General features: G+C 40.5%; 1 protein-coding gene across 1 annotated transcript in view; it reads left to right on the top strand.

Annotated features, from left to right (window-relative positions):
• The first annotated feature begins 941 nt into the window (after positions 1-941).
• Positions 942-17283, top strand: part of LOC131699666 (catenin alpha-1) — a 63060-nt gene continuing 46718 nt past the window's right edge. Inside the window, exons 1-7 of the mRNA XM_058997102.1 lie at positions 942-1369; positions 4182-4297; positions 4603-4798; positions 6829-6995; positions 7365-7484; positions 8595-8864; positions 13142-13345. Of these exons, the coding sequence (XP_058853085.1) occupies positions 4193-4297; positions 4603-4798; positions 6829-6995; positions 7365-7484; positions 8595-8864; positions 13142-13345 (1062 nt within the window). The 5' untranslated portion in view covers positions 942-1369; positions 4182-4192. The remainder of the gene's footprint in view (positions 1370-4181; positions 4298-4602; positions 4799-6828; positions 6996-7364; positions 7485-8594; positions 8865-13141; positions 13346-17283) is intronic.

The raw sequence follows: 17283 nt of genomic DNA on the forward strand, positions 1-17283 counted from the left end.
ATTCCCCAGACCACCTCTTCCTGAAAATACTCTACCCCACCCACATTAACAGCATCGCCTTCTCAGCTGTTCAGTCTGCCCACCAGACTCCCTGCTGAGTCACAAACACCTGATCCCTCATGTCTGGTATGGTCAACCACAGTTCATTATGACTGTTTCCTGTTTCTAGAATATATTATGATCTGATATTCCTGGATATGAATTATTACTGATTACATCTTAAAAGCCAAATAATTTTCAGGTTAAACTTTAATAAATATATCTATATCTATATATTTTTTTAAAAACCCGAGTCATATCTGGGCTCAGCATTATTCCACATATTTCCAGAAAGAAGTGTGATGTCAGTATGTGGCGAGATGATGCCCCATATGTTGTTATTATGAAAGGTTGCTCATAATAAACAAACAAAAAACGTCAGACTTAAACTAGCTTTTAAAAAAATGACCTGTACCCTTTAGAAACATATCGAGACGTCATCGCTGCCAAAATGACACAATAAATGCCTGTTTCTGTCAATGCAATAAGACTTACCTACTGCACGCAATACCTGTCCATGCGTGCTGAAACATGAAAGGGGTAAGGGTGATTTCGGGTGGGAAAATCCAGGCATGTTACCCCTGATTTATCAGTCTGACCTGGCAGAGAGCAGAAACAGAAACGATCTGCCTGAGGTTTTGTGTTTGCTCATTTCAATATTCATTTAGCTTCAGGGTATATTCCTGATTGAAGCCTCAGTTTCGTCATGACCTCCGGTGGCACTTTGCGCTGTGTGGATAATGCAAGAAAGAACTTGCGTGTTTTTCTTGGTAATGCGAAAACAAAGCAAACAAGCACGCGATAATTCTCCTTCTCCATACATGGACATCCCGCTGATGACGAGTTGTGATATATGCGAGGAATTGGTCGCGTAAGCTCCACCCCCCGTTTACCTGATACTGGGTGTGGCTTTTCATTGTCCTCGTTGAGTAACAGCCTGTTTGCTCGCTGTTCCAGGAAGGAGCCGAACCTCCCTCCGCACCCACACGCGAACAGCAGGACAAACCAACAGTAAAAGTATATTTCTCATAGAGAGGAACATAACAAGTCGTATTCTGACTTTAGTTCCTAGCTTGTTTAGCTTGATAAGTTTCCATCGTTGTTTTGGTGTTTTATTTTGGGCAGAGGTTGTTAGATTAAAAGGGAGGGAGTGTAACAGCCATCTGATCCTATTTCCTCTCTGAGTTGGAAGTTTGGAGCTGTGTAAGTGGGAGTGAGTGGACGGCCTCCGAAACAGATGGTAAAACTTTTAAGGAATTTCTCAACGTCGTTTTTTTCCCCCCCTCTGAGTTTTGAATTAAAAGCAAGTTGGTCTGGGCTGTGTTTTGAGGTAAGTGTATGTGATGTTAGTATAATTCCTGTGATAAAATAACATTTCCTGATGTCTTTTGTTTTCAAAGCATTCCGGGAAGTGATAAAGCTTGGGGAATGTTCATCCATGTTGAATGTTTGGGACGGTTCGGCGTGTTTTCATTTTTCACTCGTTTAGCGAAACGCTGCTAAATGTGTTTGCTATATCAGTTCTGTTTGTACTTGTTTTTGCGACTTTGTGAAAACCAAGTATCACTTTATTTGTATGTTGGCTGTAATGACCGTCATTATTGCTCAACTTACTTTTTAGGTTGATTTTAACGTTGCACATTTTAAAACTGGGTGGGGATAGGGTTTATACTGGGTTAGTTGCATATTACATTGTGGTAAATCTCAAGCGTTGCAGCTCTTTTTAAATACTAGTTTCCAATGTAACTTTAAATGCGTCAGTCATGATCCTTATATCTAGTTCAGCCGTGCCTCGTATTTCTTAACTGTGAAATATTACTAGCGTGAGAACCACCGCGAAAAAAAAAAACCCGAACAACAAAAAAACAACTAAATATGCTGAATAGATGAGAATAAGCATTAATAAGATGGCCTAGTAAGGCAATTTAAGCCTCACTACTTTATCGTTGTAATATGGTCAGCACACGCACGACACTTTGGCAACATATTTTTGGTGATCGTCCAGCAGTTCTGTACAATATACCGAGCCCATATGGTGGGGCTACTACTTTGGCTATCTTGGGTCAAGAATGCCACAGCTTTACTGTGGCAAGGACTTGGTGTGTCTTCCGTCCCACCTGGGCTGTACGGTATGCATACAAATGCTTGTGCCATGTGCAAATTAGTCTATTTCGATCTAATTGATTCAAGCCTAGGAAGCATTCGGTTTGACAAACAATTTCTGAATCCTAATGATAACAAAACATTTTTTAAAACAAGTCGCTAAAGAGATATTCTGCAGATGCACTTGTCTGAACCACAGATTAGATATGTGGGAAATCGCAGCATATCGCTGTTAACTTTGAATAGCACGAATCACATTTCTGCTCGTTTTGATTTATTTTATTGAAAGTTGCATTTTATTTGAGTCGCAGAAATGGGATCTTGTGACTTGGTTTTGCAGTAGATTTGTATTAAAGTTCTGCGTAGTAGATAATGTAAACCATTTTAATTGGTTGTAAAATCACTGGGTGGAACTATCCCTTATCCCCAAAATGATTTGGTAGTTGTGGACAGACCAGTTAAGCGGGCTGAGGCTTTTCTTTCATGTTGCTCTTCGGTATAAACAAGTATATGGATTTATTTTCTTTTGAGTCCTTCTGGTAACTAATCATTACTGTTTGATGAACATCGAGACACAGCTGGTTATGTCCTTCTGTCTGGTTCCCTAACACTCAGAGTACCCTCAGGGAGGGAGTGACCTTGATGGACCATGCTTGATGGCTAATCGATACAAATATGAGCATGAAGAATATTTTGCTGTACGGTATGCCTGAGAATTCATGTATTACAGATTGTCAGAGTATTATGTAGAATCAATCTGTTACTTGAACAGTACAGTATGTTTATAATTTCAGTTTTTATTTAACATGTTCTGTGTTTTTGGACTGTGCTGTAGAAACCAACAGCTTACACAAGTTAAAATGAGTGCTGTTGTAAAGTGATGTGATGTACAGTAGTGTAGGCTAAGTGTTTTACTTGGCATGTTAACTGTCTGGGTACTGATGGATAGACCAGTACAGCAGTTGCTTGGGACTTCCTGCTGTGGATTCAGTTTGAGTCTGCCGTTCACTATGTAGATCTGTGTGGTCTTGCTTTACATTTAAAGCTGGTGTTCTCCTCCGCTCCCCCAATACAGTGAATCACTTAAGGGAAAGCTAGGTTTATTATTACAGGGGCTAAAAGTAGTGTTCAGAACTGTTTGATTTAACTCGTTTTCTTTCTTCCCCTCATTGCCACCCTCTTACTTTAAGCCACTGAAGAAAATCTGAGTTTCCGCTGTTCGTACTGTCCTCCAACACAGACTTGTTAAAGGACAAATCTTGCTGTTGCTCTTACTTTCTGTAGACTCTCATAGCTGTGTCTGTGACCAGTTAATGCAATCTAACACAGCTGCTGCAGATTCACACTGCTGGCTTGTGCCAAAGAGATTCTTTTGGAATTTGAAAGCTGTTAACGTGCTCTTGGAGTTGGATAGATTACTAGCAGTTTACTTGCCAAAAAGCTGGATTGAAAAAAAAATTAAAAAGTTGAAAAATGCAGGACACAGTTGGTTTTAATTTGCTACCCTGTAAAAGGCTAGCCTATAAACAAGCTGTGTAACTATTCAGTTGTGTGTTATGGTAAAACTCAGACTAGTGTTTCAGCTACAGCCTTCTGTGCTTTGATGGAGGCACTAGCAAAAAGGTGTGTCTGCATGACTTGGGGTTGGTTTCACAGACCCAGATACGATCCAATGTTGAAATAACTTTCCTAATGTAACTTATTACATCATTAAGATTAATGATCATTGACTTCTGTGTATTATACCTTTTTTTTGTTAAATTTGATTATAAATGAATCATTAGGCTACCGCTACATCAATCGCAGTTAAATTCATCGGTGACATTTAAGATTTTGTAGGTGTAGTCTAATGCTGTCCAGTTACAGCTGGATTAGCCATCTGTCTTTGCATACACCTTTTAATTTAGTTTACAATTACCATTACCATTGATTTTGGTGCCCAGTGGCAGTCAGCCATTGCCTGCAGACAGTGGTTTAGTCACCAGATGCTTCTCTGTAATTTTACTGGATTATAGTATAACATTCATGTTTTCTTGCAGATTTGTAGACCATGACGACCATCAACACAGCAAACATCAACTTCAAATGGGATCCAAAGAGTCTGGAGATCAGGACTCTGGCTGTGGAGAGGCTGCTGGAGCCCCTTGTCACTCAGGTACAGTAGGGTTTCACATACACTGCTACCATCCTCTTTGAAATGATGATTTACAGTACTGTAGGTGTTCCACTGGAAAGCAAGCAGTGCACATTAGGATTGCTGTGCTACATACCTTTTGATCTTTGCTTTTTATTCCTGCTTGTGATTCTGCTTTGGAAAGCATTAGCTTGGGGCCTCGGTGCAATGTGCTTGAGTTGAGCTTGTAGAGGGGAAGTACCCGTGACACTCTTCTGTAGCCAGTGCAATCTCCTTGAGCAACTAATTCCAAGAAGTTGCAGGATGTTAATTCTGTCTCCTTTTAGGTCACCACCCTGGTGAACTCCAGCAATAAGGGTCCCTCCAACAAAAAAAAGGGCCGCTCTAAGAAGGCACATGTGCTGGCTGCCTCGGTGGAGCAAGCCACAAACCACTTCCTGGAGAAGGGGGATAAGATCGCCAAGGAGAGCCAGTTTCTCAAGGAGGAGCTCATTGCTGCCGTGGAGGATGTGCGCAAGCAGGGTGAGGAAGCCAGGGGTTGGCTGAGTTTGTGTGTGGTGGTGGTGATCTGTGTTTTGCTGGTCTGGTAACCTCTGGCATAAACTTACCGTTTTCTAAGTAAAGTAATGTGTGCCTCTCTGATCTGGATTTAATTCGATCTGCCAAACAAACGATGGACAGCCTTCTATCATAAGGTGTGTATTTGCATTCAGATTGCTGCTCTTTCAATCTCTGAAATGGCTTTTTCTTTGTGATTTTAATATTCATAAACCACTGCACGTCTTCTGTCATTTGCAAGCTGGCAGGTAAGTTGTGCACTGGTATGAAGAAAAGGATTTGCATGCGGCGCTCAATGCATTGTGTTGTCTGGATGCTAATCCAGGTATTTCTGTCAGCACTGCTGGGCTGTTGTGAGGCTTGGCAGGCTTGTTACTAAGCAGCCAATGCTGCTGACTGGCCTTGTGCTGCATAAGCAGGTCGGTTTGTATTAAAAACGATTGCCATGCCTATATAAAAAGGCGACTAAGTAGTCTGTCTGTCTCTTTCTCAGATACATTAATGGATACCAACATTCACAACAATGGTAGCAGGATCTAAACGGTAGTTTTGAACAAAAAAAAAAAAATCAACTTCATGCCTCTTGTTGTCAGTGGGTCATGCTTCCTCCTGGGATGCCTGGAGTTTTGGCCTGCTTTTATCAGGGTGGAATCTGAGGGCTGTTGGCTGGTGCCTGGGAATGCTTGCTATGCAGCAGTCAAGGCTCTATTGCATGGTTGGAAAGATAATGCAGCTGCTGAGTAACAGGATAGCTTCAAGATTCACCCTGTCTATCCGCCCCTGTCCAGCTCTTATGTAAAACCAAAGAACAGAACTGCTGTGAGGATCTTCATTTACATTGCTTCTCTTCCCTGTCAAAGGGTTACATGCACAGTCTTAAATGTTTTTGCTTAAGATTGAGTTTAAGCTTCTGCTTTCTAATTCAACTTGCTGCTATTGGAACCATTGACCTACAGCACTGGAATAGAGGGATCCAGGAGATGGCTTTAATGTTTAGCGTAAATATGAATTGGTGATCCCTCAAGTCATTAAAGTTACATTTAAATTTAAATCACTTCAGCTTATAAGTGAAGGATGCAGCTCTATGTGGTTCCCAGCTTGTACTGTGTGGATTAAATGGGAGTTTATCCTTTAGAGAAGTTCATTTACCTAAACTGTACTTTAGGTTTTTAGCAAGACTCTCCTCCATGGCCTTATCTCCTTATTGCTCTGTCCTTTAGAAAATACACTACAGATTTCCAAAGTTACTTCATACAGTAGTCACAGATGTATTTAATAAGCCGTTGGTTTAAGTATTGCATGTCGTTGTTTCTTTGGCTTGATCCCAGTGAAAAACGAAAGTGCTTTTTTCTCTGGAGGAGACTCGTTGGTGTGCATCATGGTCAATGATTCATTTTCATCCAGTATCTGTTTGTTTGCTGTATTTGTGCAGCAGGCAGGAAGTGGTGATTCATTCTAGCACAATGCTGCCAGTGACAGGTGGACGGGAGGGAAGCTTTGCTGGTCACTGCCTGTGCTGATCTCATTCTCGCAGAGTGAGAGAATGTATCGCCATAGTGATATTTATCCCCCCCCCTCCCTTTTGAGACAGAACGGTGGTCCATATAATTGTGTTCTATAAATAGCTGTAAGAATTGCTGTATCAATGTAGTGCCTGCCCATGCACAAACACAATGGAAATGTAGCACTTGGCACACTACAGTATCACCTTTGCATGCAAACTCAGCCAGTTTTGACTGTCGCATGTTATTCAGGAACTAAGGCTCTATAGGTAAATACGACCTTTCTAACCCTTTTTTCAATTTTTTTTTCTTTTATATATATATATATATATATATATATATATATAACTGCCTCTAGCCTTTTAATGCACATGTGGCGTGTTACATTACATTATATGGGTAGTGTTTTTAAAGGGTGGGGTGAAGTCTAATGGGGTCTGCTGAAGACCTTTGTAATTATATGTTGATGGCTGAATGTGTTCATCCCTGCAGGAGAAGCGATGAAAACTGCCTCTGGGGAGTTTGCAGATGACCCCTGCTCGTCAATGAAGAGGGGGAATATGGTGCGAGCCGCCCGCGCCCTGCTGTCTGCCGTCACTCACCTTCTTGTCCTGGCAGACATGGCTGACGTCTACAAGCTTCTGGTGCAGCTCAAGCTGGTGAGATGGTCTTCAGTTCTGCTAAGACCAGAATATTCACAATACTTCTAAATAATCTTCTGACCCACCCCTTGCATTTTGCTGCCATTCTGAGATTATAAATATCAACGTCTTGATGGCTGATCATTTTTGTCATCTGGTCAACCTTAACCAAAATAGTGCTAAACTGGGTTTGTGAAATCCATTTATTTAAGGTGTTGGTCTACATGGCTACTGACAGCTGTAATGTGTTGGTTATATCCTTGGCTGTGCATATTGTTATAGAGTACCTACTGAAAGAACTGGCCTTGACATTTGTATCTGCTGGAAACTGCAACGTACAAGAAAAGGGTAAAAGCCAAACTACTTTTAAATGTTATGTTTCCGTAGGTGGAGGAGAGTCTTGTAAAGTTCCGCAATGCCGGCACGGAGCAGGAGCTCGGGATACAGTACAAGGCGCTGAAACCTGAAGTAGATAAACTCAGCTTGATGGCTGCCAAGAGACAACAGGTACAGTACCGCTATATAGTTTACTATTGTTGCCCTCCTGCAGCGCGGCTCGCCTCTTCACTGGGCTGTGAGCAGTTTGCCCATTGGATGTCAAAGGCTTACTGTGTGTTTGAATAGAAATCCACATTATACACAATAGGGAATATCTTGAGTGACACTTCTAAAGGATTTTCCTTGCCTGTCTGTGGCATTGCCAAGTTTTAGCTTTAAGCACTTTTTCCTGTGTTGCTTTCAGCAGGAACTGCAGAGAAACTTTTTAAAGCAGACTTAGAATTATAGAATCTAGTGGTTTGAATCACATGGGCTTTACTCTAGGCTGGAGGTGTGTTTGGTAAAGACTTTGCACTGCATTCTTATAGATCTAGTATACTGAACGCATTACTCTAAGATGTTAAATGCAGATCAGGGGTTGTGAATCAATACCAGAACTGTAATTGGTTTAAGATTTCTGATTTCAAATGGCATGCAAAGTCAGTACATTGGCCATTCATTTGATAAGACTCCCAGAACTAAAGAATATCTGACCTGGGGCTTTAAGTGTAGTATTAATGACTTTAGATAACATTATTGCATGCAGTTTGATTAAGTGATTGTTCTGGAGTTCTAACCTTGTTTAAGTAGGTTGGATGACGTGAGATTGGTGCTTTCCAATCCAAGTGCCAGACAGCCTTTCTGAGCACAGCCTGCATGCTGGGATAGCTTTTGGTTATTATGTTTTTTGTTCGTTCTCATAACTATGCCCAGAGATTTTATACTGGTGTTGACAGCCAATTTAATTGCCTCATTCACAGTGGTGAATGCAGTTAACCTGTATATCTAAAACCAATCTAACTGACTTGAATACTTCAAGTTAACCTTTCATGATGTTGACATCTAGTCTTATCATAAATTATGCTGCCATATTTTAATAGGGCAATTATCATAATGGAAAGTACTCCAATGTATAGCTGACATTTAGACATTGCCTTCTGTCTGGGGGGGGGGGGGGTAACGTAAATAGGCTGATCCATTTAGAAGGTTTGATGGCAGGGTATCGGGCTATTTCATAAGAACTGCATATTTTGTACTTTACTAATTTCTCCTTGCAACTTTCCCTGTGTTTTTGTAAAGGAGCTGAAAGACGTGCACCACAAAGACCAGATGGCAGCTGCCCGTGGGGTTTTGCAGAGAAACATCCCCATGCTGTACATCGCCTCCCAAGCCTGCCTGCAGCACCCTGACGTGGCCGCTTACAAAGCTAACCGGGACCTGATCTACAAGCAACTCCAGCACGCTGTCTCTGGGATCTCCAACGCAGCTCAGGCCACTGCCTCTGAGGACTCCGCCCTGTCTCAGCCCGGGGGAGGTGGGGAGCTGGCCTACGCCCTCAACAACTTTGATGTGAGTAGCTTGGGGTTATTGGCAGGAGCTCTGCAAACAGATGAATCAGGGTACTATTAATGCTAGGAATCCCATGGCGACAACCGCCCCCCCCCCGAGCCATAGCCGCAATGTAAAATGAATCCAAGCAGGTGAAGTAACGTTTATGTGCAGTTGGTCTACTGTGAACTTTTAAAGCCTGAATACAGTTGGTGAATTCTAACCAATGAGTTATTTTACAATTGAGGCGCTTTGAGAAATTCTGCCACTAGAAGTTGTAGTTAAACTCCGAGTCAGTAGCAGTAATTCTTATCCTGCAAAAAACATGGCAAGGTAGGCTATTGATGGCATGCCTAGATGCTGCTTCACAGGCAGACAATAACGAAAAGGCAGCTCCACTTCACCAGCTTGTCGAGCACTGCCTGTAAAAGCTGGGAGCAGTTAAATGCTTATTGATCCCTTTTTAATGATCCTTTCTTTTCTGCACTCTGTATACATCGGCTCTAGTCTGTCCCACAGCATGTGATGTCTGACCCTTGTTTATTAGTTGTTCCCTTATCCATCACCTTGGTATCCATACAGAATTTGAATGATAAACTGTTTTAATTTTAATTCTAGGAACTTTTGTTTTGGCTCTTTAGCTTTTAAATGTAATATAAATGGCAGCATATGGGAGTACCAGGAAAATGTTACAAACAAGATAAGTTTATGTGAAAATATTAGCTTCATTTTATTTTTTAAACAGTTCCGTTTGATGCCTGTAGGTGTAGCTCTTGAAACAAAATTGATGTTTTGTCCATGGGTCCACACATACTAGAACAGTCTTGTAGTATAGAGCTGTCTAAAGGAACAGCAATAATTAAATGTAATTTTTATAGTACTAGATAATGTGCAGTACAAAAGAATGCAGGGTAATAAATGGATACATACTCAATAGCATGATGCTTAAAGGTTAAAGTGGAAATAGTCGCTCACTGAGTCTAACTATGTATATTGGGAATAACTGAGTGTAGTTACCATGGCATCAAAAGCCTAGAAGTACCTTCACTTTCTCTCTCTCTCTCTCTCTCTCTCTCTCTCTCTCTCTCTCTCTCTCTCTCTGTGCGTGCATAATGCTCATACCAGTTTTATATATTATTTTGTCACATTAGTGCTCAGAATGGCCTTATATGTTTATAGTAACAGTTGGTACATGCTCACTATTCTGGGGACTTGATTTCATGCAGCATTTTCATAATTAAAACATCGGCTGTTTTCATGGATACAACGTGTAAGCAAAGCAGTTATGGCAGTAAGATGTAATAAATAAAATGCCTAATATGATAACATGGAACTAACAGTAGCTATAGGTGGAGATCAGGGTACCTTCATGCACCTGTATGCTTGCAACTTACTACTGCAGTAATTCCAGCTATATTAAAACAGTTTCATCTTTGGGTGCAGCATTGATTTTAAAATGTTTACTGTGCTGCCCTCGCTCACCAAAACCTTCATCCATGGAAAGGACGGTTCACTTTGGATACTTTCAAGTAAGAGCAATACAAAGCATAGCTTATTATTCTGTGCTGTTTTCAGAAACACAAGGAAATATTAAATTTAATTATGGTCATTTACTCTCTACGTCCTTTCACACGCTTACAAGGACATTTCAAATTTCAAGCCATTGATTTCTACTGAAATGCTCAGAGCCAGTGAATAAAATGGCTGGTTTACTGCACTGTAGTATAAAAGGCAGAACATTGTATAGAACAATGAAATTCAGCATGTACTACTGAGCTTAATTACCTTTTAATGTTAACCAAGGCCCAGCAAAGATGCTGCACTATTTAATGGGTAGTTATTTAATTTGAGATAGTCCAACATAGATCGTAATGTTCGAATCCAACCCTGGTGCTGGGATCTCCGAGCTAACTGCCTGCATGACCTTGCAAGTCTTTCTGGGTTTGTTGTACTATTGCTCACATTGGAAAGAGCCACACTTTACTGATCTTTTTGGATTTTCCTTGCAAGGAGCTCTGAAATGTAATTGGTTTTGTTTTCTGCTGGATGTGAACAGTAAAACTGCCAAACCCCTTTTTGAATTTGGCAGTGCTTGACTGCCATAGCTAGACTGAAAGACCCATTTCTCAGTACAGCAAAAAAAAACTGATCTAGCTTTCCTTGCCTTCTAACATCTTCTGACTAACTTGTTTCTTTTGTTTACGTCGCCTTTATTACAGCCATGACTTAAATGCTTTTGCAGTCTGCTTTAGGCTGCTGCTTTTTTCATTGCTCACTGTGCCCCAGCGACTGAGCTGATAAAGCTGCTTGTTATAGGACTGTGGCTTTTTCTTTCTTTATTTTCTAGACTAGCATTTCTGCTATTGTAGCTAGCCAGTGCTTTAACAGCACCCAGGGCAGTGTCAGATCTGATGTGTGAAATGTAGAACTTTAAGAAATGAATTTGGCAAATCTGTTTTAATAGTAATGGATTAGCTTTATTTTGTTGGTATTCAATTAGACCGGAAGATGCAGTATTTTGGCCCCCCTTTTTAAATGTAATTCAAAAAACAATCCCTGTGCACCACACTTTTTTGCAATCTGCAGATGTGCTCCTCCCAGTCGGTCTGTGCCTAGTTGCCAGGGAACGGCTCTGAAATTTCTTCATTCTAATTCAGCTAGCAATGTTTGCACCCTACCCAGCTCTTAGTAAGACTTGCATGCAAGAAGACATTTAGTGGAAGATGACATGAATGAGTAAGCAGTTTAATTAAATTGATAGTGTCTCGTCTGCAAGAGGGAGAACTGCAAATTGTTGATCAAAAGTATTTTTTTTTATATGCATGCATACATATGCAAGTGGAGTTGTTTGCTCACACATATGTAGGTAGAAGACTCCAGAAGTACTGCCTTGTATTCTCTAAAGTTACTGGAGTAGTGTTTACTCGCCAAGAACGCAGTGTAGGCCAAAAGTCCCACAATAAAGGGTTTGCTGCTTTTATTTGAGCAAATGATCAAATTGCTGTTTTGGTTGTTGCAGACATGCCTGACCATGGGTGAGCCCTTAACACTTTTACATTGCATATTTTGCCTTTGCAGGGAAATTAATTGTAACATCAGAGTGTGCCTAGTGCTTACAGTACAAGAATACTTTATATACTGACCAACAGCAGCACACCAACTGTCTTTGCTGTATTGTAGGGTGCCACATTTATAGATCAATTATCAATTGATCTATTAAATTTAAAACGCTTGATCATACATCTAAATACATTGCAATGCAATGGTTAGAAACTTACTCAAGCAGAAATGATTTAACCTATTTCCTCCTTCACTGTTTTGTCTGAAAAGCCGCTTTGGTGAATGCCAATGTGTTTGGTACTGAATTTATTTTTGACTACCTTGCAATAGCTTGAACTCCCTGGAGTTGTTATATTCACTTTTAATTTGGCACTTCACCTTATCTACCAATTGAACGTGTTTCCAGGTGGGAAGGATTGTTTTCTTTTTCGTTCGTTGGTTGGTTGGTTCTCCGCTAGTTCAGATTCTCCAGTCATTTTAATTCGTCCAAGTCGTTGGTTTTAACAGAATTTCGTTGCTGTATTATCTATGTTGTACAAGCGCAGATTAATAAAGCTAACCCTTTTCCTCTTCTCCAGTTATCCCCCAGTTCCGAATGGCTGCCTAACTGATAAAAGCTTTGCTCGTCGGACTTGCTGGCCTCAATGTTTTTAAATTGCTTCTTTCTCTCGGCTCTTACCCACCCCACTTAAATCGATGTGTGGTGTGTTCCCACCGGCAGTGTTAAATTCTGAATAAACTGGGAATGCTGAAACAGTATTTAAATTTAAGCAAGTCCTTGCCTATTACAGAAAGTGTGACTTGGTGATTTTAACCCCTGTTTTTCAACTCTAGTGGTCTCTGTGTATAATGTTTTATATAATTTTTTTTTTTTAAGCTGGATTTTTCATAAATGTTAACACAATGTATCGATCCTTTTAGTCTCCTGCATTTAACAGATCGAGAATACAGCCCCAGAGGACAAAGGCATCTTTCCCAAGTTTGTGTGAATTATTAGTTTGCTTTTATGAATGCTGGAAAGGACATCTTTTATTCCTTTTTTTATTGTAAAAAGGACCATGCTATTAATGCAAGACGAGAACAATTCACTTCAAAAGTAGTTGCACTTCACTTGATTTGTACCGTGCTGGTGGTGGGATACTACTATAACTACATTAGTAAGGTTCTGAAAGTTGTATAAATATATTTGTTGTGTTTGTAAAGTGAGATTTATTCCACCCACTCTCTCCTCTCTCCAGAAACAAATCATTGTGGATCCCCTGAATTTCAGCGAGGAGCGTTTCAGGCCCTCCCTGGAAGAGCGTCTGGAGAGCATCATTAGTGGCGCAGCGCTGATGGCTGACTCGTCCTGCACACGTGATGACCGCCGGGAGCGCATTGTGGCAGAGTGCAACGCCGTGCGACAGGCCTTGCAGGATCTGCTGTCTGAGTACATGGGCAATGTAAGTCCTTTTCTTTCCCAATGTTCCCCAACATTCAAACTTCAGTTTATGAACCCTAGCTGTTACGGAAGTACTGCTCTTCTGAAGCCCTGTTGCGTTGCAACCTATCGCACACTTTCAACCCTTTTTTAAAGGGCTTTTGATTTAATTTCTGTCCTACTGCAATTCTTTCCCCCTTCCCTGAGGTTTAAAAGTGTGGGTTATTAGTTCATGTTTTCTGACGAACCTGAATTTGTTGAACAACTTCAGATTAAAGATGAATCTTTTCTTGTTGGCAAACAAAATCCAAAGCACATTTTTGTATGGCTCTGTTAATCTGGCAAAGTAAGACTTTTCTGAGAGTGACATTGACTTCAGGGCAGGTCTGCCGAATGCACTGAAGAGCTTCATTATACTCCCATGCAAGCCCTTGTCTAGTGTTTTTTTTTTTTTTTTTTTTTTTGGTAAATATGAGCTGACGTTAATTGACTAAAATCTAATTTTGAAATGTGAGAAGGCCAAGCATCTGTGGCATATTTATCCATCTAATTAAAATGCAATTAGAGGATCGTGCACTGCTGGCTTTGCTCTTTCACCATGTTGAAGAAAGGGTTCTGGAATGCATTGCACTAACATGTACTTCATAAGTGGCTTGCTCTGTAGTGGAAATGACTGAACTGTGCAGTGCTAGGAGTCTTAAGTTAACTAAAAACCCATGTTTTAGCAGGGATGGATATAAGACTCTCATTGCATAGCATTTCGATTCATTCCTTGTTTTACCATGAGTTTATAAGACACATCCTGAGCTTATTACCCATACTGTGGCTAATCTAGCTTGTAGTAAAATCTGGAATGGTTGAAACTGCTATGCAATAGGAGTCTTGTTTACATCCCTGTTTTTTAGGAATGCTAAACCCTCCCTGCTTGAGTACCTTCTCTTTGGAGGTGGATCCAGATACCTGCGTCCCAAATTTAGGGGGAATAATGCTAGCATGATGCTACAGTCTATCCAAGACTTTTTCCAGGATTTGCTGGCATGCAATGTTTGAGTTCATGCATACTGTCAGTCTTGTGGACCTTATTCCAACTCTAAACTTGTTTGCTTTTATTACAAGAATCCACAGGCCCTTCATGCCATATACCAGGGTTTATTAGATTTTGAATTAAAACGTCCTCCCTTGTACTATAACTTTGACATCTGTTTTGCCGTCTGCACCATAGAGGCATTCACATTGTCCAGCTTCTGAGTAACATTAGTGTCCGAACACCATGCTAAAGTGTTGGTTGTCTTGCAGCTAATATCAAGGCACTTTAACCTTGTCCTTTTTTTAATAGCAAGTATTACTTGTTTATTTCTACATGGATGAAAACTTTTGATTTTGAGAATAAAGTCTGCTTTACAGTAGGACTCTAGTTGTGTAGTTTTATTTAAAATGTCTTCTGTGATATAATGGAGAAAATGGGGAGCAGGATCACATGTGGGCTACAGGAAGACTATTGCTGGCAACCCGTTCTTCCCTCTGCAGCAAGCATACATCAAGGACGAGAAGTGTGCTTGGGGTTAGATTAGTGAATTTCAAAATAAATAAATAAATAATAGTTCAATAGCAATTTGATCCTGTTTCCCTGCTGTTGCCTGGCTGCTTAGCATGTTTCCGTGCCAAAGGCTGCCATTTGTATCACAGTGTCTGCAGCAATATATTTGTAATTTGTCTTCTGAAATAAAAACAGAAATGGTCATTGTACATTTGATTAAGCTTTATTATTGTAGAAATGGAAGTGAACGCGCAAGGCAATGCACTGATGGAGATGTCTGCAGTGCAGGTGCTCTGCTTTTTATATTTGCATTCTGGGAAAAGATGAGCTGTTGAACGCATTAATCTGTGACCTTTTCAGCCTGCTGTCAGAACTAAGCTTGCTCTGGGGAAAGCTGCTCTGAATGAAAATTGACCCCGCCCTCCTCATTTTCCCTTGATTTACTTTATTATATGGTAACTTCTGCACAAGGCAGATGAACTAACACAAATGGCAAAAATGTGCTGAGTTTAGACTTGTTCAGAGAGAGAGAGAGAGAGCTCTCTATCTATCACATGTCTTACACAAAATCTTAAAGAATATGGAGACTGTAAATGCACTAACTAACCTAATGTGCAATTAAATTCCTATTTATAGAAATGAATGGCATAATTCTTAGTCTTGATGTCCCGCATGTGTACAAGACTTAATTGGCACCTAGCCGCCTCTCTGATGGCTGAGAACAGCTGGGATGTTTTGACATCTGGCTGTTGAAGGGGTTCATTAAGAATGCAATGTGTGACTGCAGCCGTTGACTGAGCGGGGCTTAAATCCACAGCATGCACTGGCATCTTCCTCCTGCCTGCTATTTCAGTCATGGCGAGGGTAGACACACTTCATAACCCCGTATATACAGACAAACACTTATCCCAGTCCCATTGAACACTCGGTCGTAAAATTCAGTAAACCAAAGAACTTCAATTTCTGTGATAGGTCTTTGTCACGGCCCTTGTCTTGATGACAAAGTTTGATATATATGACAGTTTTACAATACACTGTACACAAGTTAGTAAACATTCTGCTTATCTTAATTCCAGGACGCAAGAAAAATGCACACGGACAAAATATATCAAAGCTTCACATTTGTCAGATTAATGAAGAGGCTTGGTTGTAATGATCCTTTGGCTGTTGGGTAAAATGATATCGCCCTGGCCTTCTGTCGCTCTGAAAAGTCTTAAATGGATATTGGGTAGGGAGTGCTTAGATGTAAGTGTGGCTCATTTTGTAAACATGTTGAGAAATTATTTTGCTGAGAGTGATCATGTTACCTGGGGAGGTGGGGGCAAAAATAAAGGCATTATTATGCATGCAGTTCCTGTATGCTGCTATGAACTGCCTCGTGGCCTATAGGAGCTACAATTTTAAATCGGTTTCTATAGCAGCTGTGTAATAAGCACTGTTTCCAAGTAATTGAACAGTGGAATTGCTACTTCAATCCATGTCAAACTGTGACTTGTATGGGGCCTGGAAGATTAATCCATTGGCATTAATGTTAAAACTATATTTTTTATAGTTCTGTTTTCAGTCCCTTTTTAGGGGGAGGGTGGGGGGCTCTTACTAAGAAGCGTTGAGGAATAAAAAGCACTAATTGTGGAGTGAATTAACAAGATTAGTGAAGAAGGGGTGAATGCTTTGAATCGTATGCAAATCTTTAAATAGGATCTTTTTTTTTTTCGTGGCAATTTGACTAATGCATCCCATCTTGGAGTCTTGTCTTGGAACAGTGGTAGGCGTGCAGCTTATAACTATATATAATTATGATGAGGGTTGAGTTGTTGTACAGTGTTTTTTACATACATGCTCAGATTAACAAAAAACCTTGTCTGTTTTCCTAGTCCCCTACAGTATAAGGTAGCTGAACAAGATGGCCACACAGTGAATATCAAGCAGGCTTCCACAAGGGGAAGCAATTGATGCAGTGCCTTCACCCAGCCAGACTTTGCTTTGGGGGGGAAAAAAATATTGCTAACAAAGCACAGGCAACATACACGGGGAGCAATTATCAACTCATAAAAAATATAGTACTTCTAAAAGCTTAAATGTGCATCTTTTGTGACCTCGGGCTCCCTTTCGTTGTTTGGACAGCACCTTTTTATGCAGTGTTTTAGTGACCATACTAACAAGCTTTGCCCAAAAAACTCTTATTGCTGCTTACATTAAGGAAGCTGCATATTAGCCTTTTATATATATTTTAATACAAATGTCCTAACCTCATATACCACAAACCAGCAGAGGTGGTCCAACACCTTTTTTCAGATTGCCATACATGTTGAGGGCCTATTTGACAACCTGGGGCCAATCTTCTACTGCAGTTCAGCCCAGGTTTTGCATTCTCAACTGATTTGACAGTGCTTGAGATGCCTCATGCACTCTGCCACGAATGA

This window comes from Acipenser ruthenus, chromosome 23 (assembly GCF_902713425.1).
Source record: "Acipenser ruthenus chromosome 23, fAciRut3.2 maternal haplotype, whole genome shotgun sequence".
In the NCBI taxonomy this organism is placed as follows: Eukaryota; Metazoa; Chordata; class Actinopteri; order Acipenseriformes; family Acipenseridae; genus Acipenser; species Acipenser ruthenus.